General features: G+C 32.8%; 1 protein-coding gene across 10 annotated transcripts in view; it reads right to left on the reverse strand.

Moving 5' to 3' along the window:
- The window catches only part of KIAA0825 (KIAA0825 ortholog), a 252,026-nt gene that overhangs the window by 129,246 nt on the left and 107,534 nt on the right, over positions 1–15,246 (reverse strand). For all 10 annotated transcript variants that reach the window (XM_068667712.1, XM_068667714.1, XM_068667713.1 and 7 more), the window contains 2 exons: positions 10,400–10,539; positions 1,409–1,597 (listed from right to left, as the gene is read on the reverse strand). In XM_068667712.1, the coding sequence (XP_068523813.1) occupies positions 1,409–1,597; positions 10,400–10,539 (329 nt within the window). The remainder of the gene's footprint in view (positions 1–1,408; positions 1,598–10,399; positions 10,540–15,246) is intronic.

A 15,246-nucleotide genomic window follows, 5' to 3' on the forward strand; every position in this document is an offset into this window, starting at 1 on the left:
TGTTTCAGAATTCTTATAGAAAGAAAAGTAACAACATTATGATTCAAAATACCTTACATCTATCAACCTGCTACAAATTAAAGAAATAATATAAAGCAAAACAATGTAGCATCTTGTACCATCTTAATACACTACTGACAATACAATACAATTTCAGTTTTTTCCTCTACTTCATGGCTTCTCATCAGCAATTTTTTTTTTTCAAAATTTAATCTGATTAATATTTTCCTTTTTATTTGGAGTACACTTAATTACTTGCTAGACATTAATGAGTTGAGTAGATATACCTATTTTTTTGTTATTTCCTTGTCTTGCAAGCATTAATACAGTGACATTTCTTAGCTAACCAAAATGTTTTATTAGAGAACAGCAAAGGAGAAATGATACTTTGGCAACAAAAATGCATAGAAATAATAGTCATCAACAGAGACATAGCATGTTATCAGAGATTGCATGTTGAAAATGGAACATCTTAAATACAGTTATTGACATTACAACAAGTATCAATCTTCTCCACATTCTTAACACCACAGAGAACTGCAGTTTCTCCATTGCAATGGAACAGCAGTTGTCAGGCAGAGTGCTGCAGGACATATCAGAGATATTTTTTGACATGCTTCCCACTAAGGTCCTTTGCCCTAACTTCTGCTTGTCTGTGCTTTTTCTGGTGTAAGTTTTTTTTTCTTCTCTGTGGGGTCTTTCTCAAAGCTTCCTCACAATATTTCTATCTTTTTCTTCCTCTTAAAGATCAGATTTCCACTTTTTGTAATCCCATTTTTCCCAGAGGAACACCTGAGCTCTTTCACCACCAATATTCTCTGTTTTAAGATATTCTTATTTCTGTTACCGCTCATTCCTTCTCCTGTTTTATTATTTCCTTTTCTTTTTAGCCGTCATTTGCAATATCATCCTTCTAAACCTCATCTCCCTTTTCTAGTTGAATGAGGCAAAACAATCATGATGGCGAATTTCCCTCTCCATGGAAAATTAGGAGTCTGTCTCCCTTTTGGCAGCAGTCTATATGCCCACCAGACTAAGTGGTGGGCATATACAGTAGTCCTTCCTTTTCTTCTTCCACTCCCCTTCAGTTGATTCTCACTTTTAAATAGTGTTATTAAATGCACAGGGACAAAGATCTTGTGTTGGTAAGGACCTACAGACAATATCTGCTACCAGCCTGCTGGTAAGGAGATCCTGGCCTACCATGCTGTTCTGTAACCTCTCTTTTCTCCAAAATTTCCACTGTTCCTACAGTGACCTGGTCACTGAGAACAATTTATAGCATAGTTTTGAAGAAACATACAATCATTTAATCACATTTATTAGAGCAAAAATAATATGCACTACATGTCTGAAAACTGATAAGGTTTAACATCAGATTTAAAACACTTTCTAATAAACTAAGTACCTGTCATGCTGTACAAGTAATCCCACAAGTGCTCTTTTTCCATGTAGGTCTCAAAAGCAATTCCTAGTGATTTGGGTGACAAAATGCAGTGAGATAATACTGTGAAGATTGTTTCAATCAGAGTAGGCTCTTTTGTATATATCTGTTCTGAGAGGGAACTTTGTTCATCGCGATTCAATACTTCACTTCCTTCAAAATAAACAAAAGTAATAATTTTCAGGTAATTCAAATCATAGAAACAGATAGTATAAATAAATAAATAAATACCAAAAGTAAGAAAACTTTATCTGAAAAATATTTCAAACAGTATTAATACTGAATACAAAATTAATACTGATTACAGATACTGAAATCTTATCTCCCCTGCAGAATCACATTTGACTGCTTTTTTGAATTATATGTAGCCATTAAGAAAAAAAAAAAAAGAAAAGGAAAAAAAGAAAAAAGAAAAAGAAAAGAAACCACTATGGAATATATCTATTTAATTAAAACAAAACAAAACAAAACAAACAAACAAACAAAAAAACACAATAACAAAACACAACACATTAGTATATAACTGGAATTCAATTATTCACTAAATATTAATTAGAATTAAGTTGGACTATTTACACAGAGTCACAGTCAACAATTATTACTGCTTAGCTTGTCTCAACAATATATTAGCCTTGAAATTATAGAAATTGATTTGGTTATACAAAATAAAATGAAGTAGCTGTTGCATACTCCCCAAACTGACTTAGATTTGTTTTTCAGCATCAGATGAAACTGAGAAGAAATCATTTATCTGAAACAAAACCTGAGGTTTTCTAAAATACAAGCTCATACGTTTTAAAGTTAACTAGTGATTTTCATAGATTGGAGTGGTAACAGGTTATATAACATACATTTCTAAATGCTTTTCATAATAATTTAAAAACAATCTTCCAGCTGAAGGATAAAGATGTGTTTAAACATTTCCATGGCTTTGACTTGTGCTGACTTTAGAGATGATTCTTCACATATGTCTGGGATATCCTTTTGATGCTAATGATCCTAATAAATGGCCATAATGGCCAATTAAACACTTTTCATTCAAATGTATAGTTTGCAAAACTGAAAGTCTCTATAAGACTGATTTTGATAGAATTATGCTTGAAAATGTCATTGTTTTATGCCAGTTCGGTTGGCCCTATCTTTGAGGTCTCTTCCAACCTAGATGATTCTGTGATTCTGTTTAGCAACCTGTGCAGGAGAAAGATAAAAGAAACACAGTTTCTAGGCTTATTCTTCATAGTGGTTCAACCAGCCTTCAAAATCTACCACAGAGGATAACTGCCGTCTTCCAACCAGCTCTGTGAATGAGTTGAGAATGTTGTAAAATTCAATAATCTCATTTGAATCTCCTCTGAATTTCTGCAGTCTAATTCACATGTTATTGTAAACCATACAGATTTTGTAGTGAAACCTAATAGAAACAGTACATAGGATGAAGAAATCCGAAGAATAAGACCAATCATTTCATAAGCAACAAGCTCTCTTTCTCCCCTCTACCCTAAAAGGCAGGAGACAGATTGTCCATTAGATTTTTTGTTTAGTCAGCTTTTTTACCTATGAGTTGAGTGAGCTGGCATACTGTGCTAAGACATCTTTTAATGCCAGATGCTCCTAAGTAAAATGGATTCCTCTAATTCACACAAACCAGTGATATGTTGTCTAATATAGATATGGCAGGGAAAGAACTGAGAAAACAGAAAAAGCAGTTCAAAAAGAAAAATCCAGAAGTACTCAAAACATAGGAAAAAAAATTAAATTAACTTTCATTATATTTACTTGAAGTAGTTTTTTAAATTAATTTAATCAAGTTCTAAGGTTTGCTGAGAAAAATCTAGATTTTTCTAAATCTAATTTCTAATTAAATTTCTAATTAATTATAAAATTAATTCTGACTAATTCTAAAATTAAATTTCTAATTCATTCTAAATCTAATTTTAAGTTTTCTAAGTTTAAAAAAAATTAGATACTACGTAAACAGTCTTTGCAGAACATGATGAGAAATTGGTTTAAAGGGGCTTGTGACTTGAAATTAAAGCTATATTTGGTCTATGGTAATGCCACATGGAAAGTTCAAGATACAGCTTCTTAACTTTTCTAATTAATTTGGTGATATCAATAAATTCAGGTAAATAGAAAGAAGTATAAAGGAATTTAGCGGGAGGTGGAAGTTGTATATGTATCTTCTTATAACTGGTTAATAATGTCATGTTTTTAAGTAAAAATCTTTGGGAATCCACTGGGAAACCATTACAAGGCTAAGCATTAGAAAATATGTATGCTTTCATCTGTTTTTTCTTGTTTTACCCTGAAGTAAATGTTGCCCTTATTGTAAGAAAATCTGACCCTTCAAACCTCAAGATGAAATGTGGCATCCTTGAGTTTTCTGATTTAGAAATTGGCAGAATAATGTCAGCTGGTTTAAAGGTTTATCTAATTGATTGGTACGGATGGTTAAATATTATGAAGTAGAGTCTACAGAAAGATATGTAGATTTCTCTTACCTTAGAATTTTTTTTAACGTTTATTAGCTCACCTGTCATAACATTAAATATTCATCTTACTGTGAACTCCAATGCAGCCTTCTTGTTAATCATCACATAAGAACAGTATTTATATGATAGGCATAATACTTACTGCCCACTGATGCTTCCCTCTCTCTCTCTCTCTCTCTCTCTCTTTTTTTTTTTTCACTCACCACTTTAGTAAATCAAAAGATAATCTGTGAAGGCAATCTAAAGCTCCTATTGGTAGCACAGAGGAGATGCTTCTTTTTCCTTTTATCTGTACTTATATCCATACATAAATATGGTTATACACTTATCTTATGCACCTGTTAAATACAATCTTCTATTGGTTACTCCCATACAGTAAAATATTCCAAATGCACATAAGATGCCAAAATAAATAAAATTTAATATAGTATTATTAATAAATACCTTTACAAGAATGTCATGTATGTAGTGAATAACAGCTGTGCTTTAACCAGTTACAAGGAATCATTCTTCTTATGACAAAATAATGCACTTAACCTCCTAGGATAGTACGATGTATTTTAAGGACATATCTTCAAAGAGGCAGACATACAAGTATAATTTATCCATATATCTTTCTTGCTGATAGAAATACTTCCCAGTAACTTGCTGACATTATCACACTTATCCAGATCTTTTCTGCTACTGGTTTAGCTATGAAATGAATCTTACTGAATTTAGAAAATCTGCAGTTTTTGACTGTAGACTTCTCTTTCCCTATTGAATCCTTACCAAATAGACAAGCTAGGAACAGTTATGCTGTATTTTTTGATGAAAAGAGGTAGTCAAAATTCACATTTCTTCATGCTCTTTCAGTCAAGAAGAGAAACTGATGATAGAATAAGTTATTTCTGATACGGTTCTTTTATTTGCCAAGAGCATAACACTTCTGTTTGCTTTATAGTTTAAATAACAGCAGCTGAAGAAAATACAAAGAATGCAAAAATATTTTATTTGTTTATAGAACAAATACAGAAATATCTTTCAGCAAGCATTCTGTACTGCTTGCTTCTTTGCACTATACTCTCAGTGCCTCCCCTGTGGCTTTTTTTTTTTTTTTTCTGCTCTGGCAGATGACTTCACTTGTGTCTCATAGACTTGCAATCTTCCAATGCAGTCATTCTCCAGTCAGCCTTGACTGTTAGAATCTCTTGTACATTTATACATAACTTCATTTCAGCAGAAAGTCTATTATTTTAGGTTTTTATTCCAAATATAAATTTTAGATCATATTACTTCTATCCTGAATGAAATGAAGATCTTAATCTTACCCATTTGAGTTCAGTAAAATAAAAATCATAACATCCCCCATATTAGCTGCTACCTATGAATCCAATGAATCCTATTGAATCCAATGAAGCTTGAAACAAGTAAAAAGCACAACACAAGACCCAAAAAAGACTGTAATAAACTTTTTGTCATTACTTTGTAAATTATTATCACAGTAGCAAACTAATTCTGTGGCTGCATATTCATACCTCACTAATCTCATCATATTTTACACTTGTTCAGATTCTTTTATAGTATTTTCTCCCTCAATATATCTTCACAGAAACTTATGACTGTCCGAATTAATTGCTTGTGTGAAACCTTACGTGTGTCAAATGGAAAAATTATCACTATCATAATATCTCAAACCTTGATTGTAGAGAGGACAGGATGCTGCAATTGTTGCTAAAGTATGAGGAAGTATTATTGAATTTAGTCCTATGGCCACATTGCCTTCTTTGTATTACTGCTTTGGGAATTGACACTGTACAGGTCATCCTCTTAAGTATTTTGCCTGGAGCTCTAATGTACCCAGAGATTCCTACAGGAACTGATCAGGTCTCTACTTTGAAAAATTAACCATATGACCATATCTCAAAGGCACAGAGATATGCATAGATACATCAGCGAGTATCTTCACATTTTATCAAGAGAAGGTGTGGGACTTTTGACAGGGCTTTATTACAGTCCAAATGGAAACTCTTATTCTTAAACTTTCAGAAACTCCCATAAAATCTCTTTGCTGTTTTCTTTAGCTTATCACCAGAAAGTCAACAAAAGAAAAAGGGTATCTGATTAAGATCCCTTTTCCACTGATCTTCCAGCTAGGACTACTTCATTCCAGTATACCCTACTACTGTTTAGCCTCATTGTTTTTTCAAGTACAGTATCTGCAAAAAATTACTGGTCAGACAGGTATTTGTAGAAGACACACCCTTAAAATAATTTTCTAATCTTTTGATGTTAGGCTGCCATGATACAGTTTGCAATTATGAAGAAGCTAAGAAAACTTTTAGGAGTTCTGGACTCTATTCTTGCAAGCCTCTATTTAGCTCTATTTAACTGGATAGTCCCAAACTATTTGGAGAAGAGAGATATCTCTGCACAAGCATATTAGCTCCTCTAAGAAACATTCCAGTGCTCTCCTAATGAGGACAGTGTAATGCAGACTAATCCACAAATTTTGTTAAAAAATTAGCATGATTACATTTCACCAGATCTATTTGTGGTGCAACCATGGGACTAGTATTTTTTCCAGTTGCTCATTAGGTTTTGTCTGAGGACTATTAAATCCAAGCAGTTATTGCAAGGATGTACAATTAACTTCAAGTACTTGAAACAGAAGTTTTCAGTTGTTATACAGATTTAGCCAATCTAAGAAGCTTCTTTAGGGAACATACATTTTCTTTTGTAACAACTCGCTGCTCTTGCTAAAAGTTGCCTGATTCCTAAGTGAGGTCAGCTGGTAAAATTACTACCTTTTACTCTTTACCTAGAACAACTTACAAATGACAAATAGCATTGTAGCATTTTGACAAATGTAAATGACAAATCAGTGTCATTTACATGAAAATGCTGCAAAATGTATTGTAGCAGTTAAAGAGCTGTTTCACAAAGGGCAATGAATTGGAGTCGGCAAATATATATATGTAAATATATATATATATATATATATATATATCTTTCCATTCCACATATACTATCAAGTCATTTCTCTTCAAAGAAATTGGTTTATAAAAGCACAGTGAGAAAAATCTTTGTATCTATTAGTGTCTAGGGCACTGACTGCACCACATAATTTTACTTTCTCAGTGGAAATCCTCCCCTCTCTGCCCCACTTGTGTGTGCAAAGTAAATTATCTCATTTTGAAGCAGTTCACATTTCTTTGGGTCCATTTTCAAATTTGTAGTCTCAACTTACCACAGAGTATTAGCAAATGTCACTATCAGTTAATATTTCAGTTTTAGTGAAGACCAGGATATCATCCAGGTTTGAACTGTACAGGCTATACAATATCCATTTCCATTAGTCTCTCAAACAATATATTGTGCAAACCAAAAACATTAGGTTAAACTGCCAATAGCCTTGTCCTGCTGTGAAAACAGTTTTCTTCCAGTTTATCCCCACATGCCAGTATTCACTTTTAGAGTTGTATGTATAAAATGAAATTAATTATGTTTATCAAATGGAGTCTCACATATTCATTATAAAAAATAACCATTTTTAATAGGATTTCATTTCATTTTCATGAATTCGCCAGTACTGTCCCTTCTTAAACAGAAGTACATGTATGTGTGAAGCCTGAGGACTGATTAAAGCCCTTGGATATAGCATGTTGATGATTTCTCAGTGACTTTCTTATCTGCCTTTAGTAAACGGTAAGGTTGACTGAGTGGTTTCCAGTCGATATTAATCCTGAGCTGGGAAGGTGTACAGCTACTGCTTTTTGCTTTACTATGTGAAGGATAACTCATGGTTCCTGGAAATAAAGGTTCTCAAAGAAGAACTCACAGATTGTTCTGCTGGCATGCTATGCATTTAGAGAAAGTGTAACAGAATTCTCAGAGTTCTCTTTCACCTTTCCCTTTTTCATATCAGCATCTGCTAGATTCAATAACTCATATCACACAAGCACCATTTTCTTTATTCCTCTATTATTTGTTACTTGTCAAAATAATCCATTTCTGTTTCATATCCATGGGTGATAAAGCAATTCTGTTTAAAAAAAATCCCCCAAGAAAATTGCAAAACTAAATGTTTTGTCAGAAAATTAAAACAATATCAGATATTCATTATTTCTCCCTGTAAAGGCACAGCAAAGGCACATAGACCCTTAACTGACTCAAAAATATGTCTTAAAAAATTCAGAATGCTGTACATTAAAAACTAGTTCTGGGCATACATTACATTGTAATTAACTGTAATTCAACATACCTAGGTTATTTGAACTTGTAGTTAAACTTGTAGTTTTAAGTTTTACTTAAAGTTTAACTTATAGAGGTCCAACATCCCAATCCAATTTTCCAACCGTTTTTGTAAAAAAAAAAAAAAAAAAAAAAAAATTTGGAAAAATAGGTCCATTTTCTCCAATGGCAGTATTCACTGGAGACACATAAGTGGTTCAGTTTTGACCATCCTAATTTATTGCTTTCCATGTGTTTGGTGTGTCAGTTTTAGATCTGAGGAGCTTTCTACTTCTATGTACATTTCATATATCATGTTGCACATAAAGTATTAAAAGTACAAAACTTTTCACCTGTTCAGAGAGCTTATATGTACATAATATGGGGTGTCAATGGCTTCATCAAATATGGTAATCTTACAACATTTAGCAGCACTAAATCATGCATACACACATCCTCTAAAATACTCTGAGACAACTCTGTAAATCCCAACAGTACTTCCTACTATAATGAGGAAAATTTCTTAATTCTGCCCCTTACTATGGTACAATTATATGAGAACAATGGGAATAAAACTAAATGTGGTCGTATGATGCCTACTAAAAGTATCCTGAAGTATACCTATAATACAAAAAAAAAAATTAAAAAAATCATCATGTTGGTACAGTTTATAGGAGAAAGAAACCCTGTGTGTAAAATCAAGAAAAATGTGAAAAAGCCCTTCGTATTCAAAGAATTCTTATAATCTAGTTAAAGGTCACTAATATATATATATATTTTTTTTTTGGCAGGACAAATCACTCAAAAACTACTGTATAATTACCTTTTTATCTCTTTTTATGCATAAAATTGCACATTGCTGAAGTTTACTCTTGATGAGTAAATAATTCTGGAAGTTTTGTACCATACTAAACTGTCATTACTAAGGTATAACTTATTAGTCCAGGCTTTCTTGTACTATCATATAACAGGTCACACTCCAAAAATTTTAGCTTATCTAGCACCAGTAAAGCATATGTATAGGAGAAGGAATAAAGATTATAATAATTTTACCATTATATAATTAAACCTCATTGAAATTTAGAAGATATGCATCATTGTGTTTTTCACTTGAAACTGAAAGTTTATTCATAGCAATATTGATTCTGTGTAAATAGCATATTTTCTAATTCATAGTAGCATATATTTTCCTTAAGCTCGAGAGGTTGGTCAGTCAATAGATGAAAACACATTCTGTCAGTTAATCCTTGTGATAATTTAAACACCTACTAAAATTCAGTACTGGGTAGTGCTAGAGTAAGAATATGATCCTGATCAAGCATTTGACAGTCCTTGTAAACGATGACACATATTTGAGTAGGTAAGTGAATGCAGTGCAGTTCTCAAAAAGATGCATGACAGAAGTGGAAACAATGCTGTATCCCCGACCAATGTTAGACAACTTTAAAATTACAAAATTAAATTAACTGAATTAACTAAATAATTATGTTATATTTATTACTTTGTGACCTAATAGCTTGTTTGATAAGCAGAGAGAATGTTTTTGCTAAACAAAGATGAAAACTGATAGACGCTCATTCAATATTGCTGCAAAATTATGGCAAATGCATGATTATTCCACCAACTTTTCAACAATCTGATCATTCAATGCAAAAGCTGTTAAAAGGAAAGATGTCAGAGAATTTGTTGCTTCAATACAATGTTAGCAGAATTAAAAGAAAACCTCATAAAACCATTCTTATATTTGCCCCACTTTCATATGACGTTAATGATAGTATTAAGAAGAGGGAGAACATAGACGTACTTCTGGAATGCCTACAGTGATAAACATGTAATAACATAAACAAAACCTCTAAGAAGTTTTTCAGTGAAGAAACATAATTTTGAAAGTAATCTTTCAGATCCACACCTTTAAAAATCTTTGTTAACCAGTTGTGGTATCAATGCACTATTAAGTTCAGAGTCATTTAGACTCCTTTGCATTTAAGATATCAGCCTACTTTATCGAATTGTAGCCTGCTTTGAAGCTATGAATACTGAGACTGACTGAAAAAAAAAAAAAAAAAAAAAAAAAAAAACAAAAAAAAAAAAAACAAAAAAAATCATTAAAAAAACAATGAACCTTTCTTTTTCTTTACCCACTCAAGAACTGTCCTACTGATAACTGATATCCCAAAGTATTTAAGTAGTTAAAAATGAATTTGTGTTTCTCACTGATATTCTTGCAAGGATCAACAGCGTAAGTACTTACTTGAACTTCTCAGTAAAATTCTCACTAAGAGACAATTATCATGTAGCAAGGTTTCCAAAAGCAAGTGCAAATTACAGTGTGGCTGGGATAAGAGCAGTTTCAGTTGACCCTGGGCTGCCATTTCTCCGGCTGATGGACTCCTTTCAAAATGCAAGATAAAGACAGAATAATGCAGTTAATTTATCTACGAAATTAATATCCTTAAAGTGCAGATGTAATGCTAACTCCCTTAAATGTCAATTCCTCCCAGATTACTCTGAAAATGCTTTCATGCTTGCTTACTTTAAGGCAGCTCAGGGAAGGAATTACATTTAATCTCAACTAGCTAAAAGCAAATTAACATTTGGTAGTCTGCCAAAGTTATAACTGATACAAAGCAACTTCACTTATCTTTTTCATGGAACTATGTATAGCCTTGTTCTACCAGGCAAGAAGGAGTATTTTCGTGCTTGAATAAATTTCAGGCTATTATTCTTTAATTTACCATGTTAATTGTTCAGTAAGAGCTCTGAACTGTCCTAAATGAAGGATATGAAACTGTTAATTAAAAAAAAAAAAAAAAAAAAAGAGGGAATATTCAAAGGGTCTGCAGGATTCTGCATTAGGCTGACCAATTCTTGAAAATAATGAAAAATTCACCTGAAGTATTAGACTAGTTGGACTGTATTGCCAGCACAGAGATGTGAGAAAGCTTTCAAGGAGATTGTACTTTTCTGTTTGCTGTTCCATGCTCTCCAGAAGTTTAGGTTTCCAAACAGAAATATTCTAGGGCTCCCTCTGAACTCAGCCAATGTTCTAACACCAACCATTAGACTCATACTGGAGCAATTAAAATGATCGTGGACTTCTATTTCACCTTCGCCAAATGTTTTCTGAGTTCAGCAAGCAGCCTCCTTGGGACTGAAATTCCCCTCCTGGCTGGTCTGCTGCCTCTGAGAGAGCAGCATGTCTGGAATGCTTCACAGCCACCCTCGTAACATCTTTTTCTTTTCAAACACCCTTTTGCTGTTTCCTGCACAAATCCTGGGACCAGAAAGCATGCACAGTTCTGCAAGTTCTGCAGGAACTACTGGGTAACTACACAGGTTAAGTCTGTTGCTGGTGGCAAAGTGGAGACTCGCCTCCTGTGCTCCTCAGATTTTTTTAATCTATTATTTCTTATTTCAGACATTTTAAAAATGAAGTTTTCAAAATTGGTTTGTCAGTAAAATTTTCCTTGAAAGCCTAATTTTCCCTTATTAACTGGCATATACATTAATTTTATATTTAGATAAGATTTGAGGGTTTTTGAAATTAAATTCTGACATGTTTAGCTATTCTATTTCTTCATTTTGGTTGCAAGTTTATACAACAATGGTTACTAACTTTGAAAGTGTATGCACTGCATATGCAAACTCTTATGCACATAAATTTTACACCTACCAGTTATAAAAACTACATATGCCTGGATGCATAAACTATGCAAGCATAAACATTTTCTGCTAGAACACAAACACTGTCAGCATCAGTTAAAGCCTTTTTCATCAGGAACTATGTTCTCCTGCCATACTATAAAAGAATTACTAGGCACCTGCACATTTACTTTATGTGCCATTTATGTGCAGCTATTGGGACAAAACGAAAATGTTTTAATTCTATGTTGCACATTTCTGTGACCATCTGAGCAGTCCAAGTGTACCACCACTCAACTCAGCTTGTATATATGCATGAAAATAGATGACTGCACAAAATCTTCACTGTTGATTCAAGGTTACTATATAGATAGTATATAAAACTAAAACCTGGAAATGAAAATGCCAGTTGACATGCTTCTCTGGTTTAGTCTCCCACCTGTATGCTTCCAGTACCAGAAATTATCAGGATGCCACAGATCTTGCAGGGCAACCTTGAGGTTGCCTAAGAAAATCAAACTTCCACAACACTGCTTTCCTGAAGGACCTTTCTAGCACACTATTATGCCAAAATTTTGCAGTTAATATTGCAATAGCCAAAGGGGCTATAATAGCCAACAGCAAAGAGGGATTTTACGCACTGTAGCCTTTGGGATTTTAACAGTAAAGCCAATACCTCTGAGTAGCTAAGCAACATACTTGCCATGAAAACTCATGTACATCTTTTTTGATTTTTATCTCGTACATCATATATAATCCTTGATAATGTAGCACTGTCTCGACAATGATGTTTTTGCACATAAGTACATATTGGATTCTAATAATATTTGTCAGAAATATATACACATATGCATTTAAATCTCAATAGAACTTGCAGCCAAAATAACTTTTCCATATTTAAACACATATTATAAGCATACTTTAGGGTTTGCATTCTTAGCAGTATTACTGTCTACACTTTGTATGTATTCATATGTACATGAACTCCAATGCATTTTAAGAACTAATTAGTTGTTTGTAATACATGTTTAAATTCAAACAATTACTATATTCACACCAGACTTGGTACTATGGCTATGACTAAACTCAATGTTTCACAAATTTAGTTAAATTATATGGGCCAGTTTCACTTTATTTATCTTCTTCCTTGAATGCCACATGTTATGAAGTCTAATAAGGTCAGTCACTGCCTTCAAAATTCAAGGAAAGGGACAAGTTTGGTCAAATAGATTAATGAAGGATAATATTTTAAACGAATTCAGAAATAAATGCCATTTTTAGAATATTTGAGTTGAAATAAAACTTGTCTGTCATTGACCAGATGGGAAGTTATCATGTTGTAATATACACCCGTTCTTGGCTCCTCGAGCCTCTTGCAAATTGAAATGTACAATGGTGTGACTCACTTGGAGGAAAAATAAAATATAGCAGACATTCCCTACAGCCATGAAGCTAGCACCAATAAATGCACTGAGAAGTTTTGTAACGTGCATATGGAGAGGCATATGTTCTCTCATCCTCGTAGCTCAGTACTAGTGAAAATAAGACTAGCCTCATAAAAAGTGACAAAAGGTGAAGTACATATAAATATCACACATATAAATGTTCAGTTTTGTACAGTAGGAGAAAAAAAAAAACAACAACAACAAAAAAAAACAACTCATTTGCAAAGGCTATGATTATGAACCCCAAATGAAGCAAAGAATGAATCACAGTTACCACTATAGGAACTGTAATACAAATAAATTATAATCAGTGATTATTTATATTGATAATCAACTATACAAAATGGGGGGGAAAAAAAAAAGAAAACCTCAAATGATAAATTCAACATTGTATAAGGAAAGTTGAAGTTAGATAGATAAAACAGACTATAACAATATAAATATATGACAACTAATGTAGAAAACCTGGTTAAGTAGTGAATCTGTAAAAAAAATAAAAAAATTAACAATTGTAAACAAAATTATTTCTAGGAGAACTTTCTCCTAGAAAGGTTAGAAAGAGCAATTATTTAATATTTTTTTATGACAGGCTAGAGTCTTCAAAATCCACTTAAAAATTAGGTGCCCACAGCTGGGAGCTCTACAATGGCCTCAGTTTTCAATTTTGGTAACTAATATATAAACTATATAACTAACTAACTAATATATAAACTAATATATATATTTATTAGCTACGGAAAGAAAAAGCATAAAACAATCTAGGAAAAAGTAGGATCCTCTAATTAATAGTTTTCTGCAATATGTAAACATAATATGTCTTGTTATTATTCTAAATGCAGTATTTCAAGAAAGAAAGACTTCCATGCCAAAAATATGGTGTAAAACCAATAACAAACTTATAACACCTTAGGACATGTTCATTAAAAGTACTTAACATAATATTTTTTCTTCCCCCACACCCCCCTTTTTTTTTCTGATCACCTGAAAGGTGTGCTGTTAAAAGAAGACATTAAGTATTTTACCAATATAGTTCACTCATTATCACAAAGACAGTACATATACATAGACTATTATCACACAGGCACACTGTGTGATATGTTTTCAGAGGTGTCCTTCCTTTTGGACTTCTCATTTTCCCAGAAAACAAACAAACAAAAACAAACAAATAAAAAATAAACAAACAGCACAAAAAAATAAACAAACAAGCAAAAACTATATTAATAATAATAATAATAATAATAAAAAAAAAACAGCAACAGAGAAGATACTTCATTGGCTGGCGAGATGCATGCTTTCTCACCTTTCATCCAGAGAAAATAGGTCTGGAAAAGTTTTTTACTGTTTATTCAAAATAAATATGCCCCAAACAGCAACAACAAAATCCTAATTCCACCTCAGAAAACAGAACTCTTTAAGACTGAAATAGTATCAACATTTCCTTTAGATACTTTTATGCTGCAAAGTGTACTAACTTATGAAGCCCTCTTCCTAAATTCAGAATTCACACCATAATTTAAATTCTGAATAGTAGCCTTGGACTAGGGGATCAGAAAAATGACTTTTTTTCTACTGTGAGTCCTTAATGAAGAATACTTTTTCTAAGAAAGAGAATGCATGCCTTTTTAAGTGATCATGTAGTCATTCCCTCTCCTATGCCCTCCCTTTCCTCTCCATGTATCTCCATACATGTGCGACTTACAAAACCATTGAAAAATTTCATTGAAACTTGATTCAGAGGTAGAGATCCCACATACACATTATCTTTCAAGCTTTAGAAAAACTTAAATGACTACTTTGAGTAGAGAAAAGCACAAAATCTGAATTCAATAGTTAATTCATTCTGTGGCATTTCAGTAGGCCAATCACACAACTTTGACTCAGTCACAGCATTTATTGTGTTATTAGAGACACCAGGAAAGGACATAACTACTGCTGACATGAAATTAAGGGTGAGGGGTGGAAAGAATGTTCTGCACAGTATGGGGTAAAATCATAGGGAAGATATTGTGAT

Source organism: Anas acuta, chromosome Z, assembly GCF_963932015.1.
Source record: "Anas acuta chromosome Z, bAnaAcu1.1, whole genome shotgun sequence".
Taxonomy (NCBI): Eukaryota; Metazoa; Chordata; class Aves; order Anseriformes; family Anatidae; genus Anas; species Anas acuta.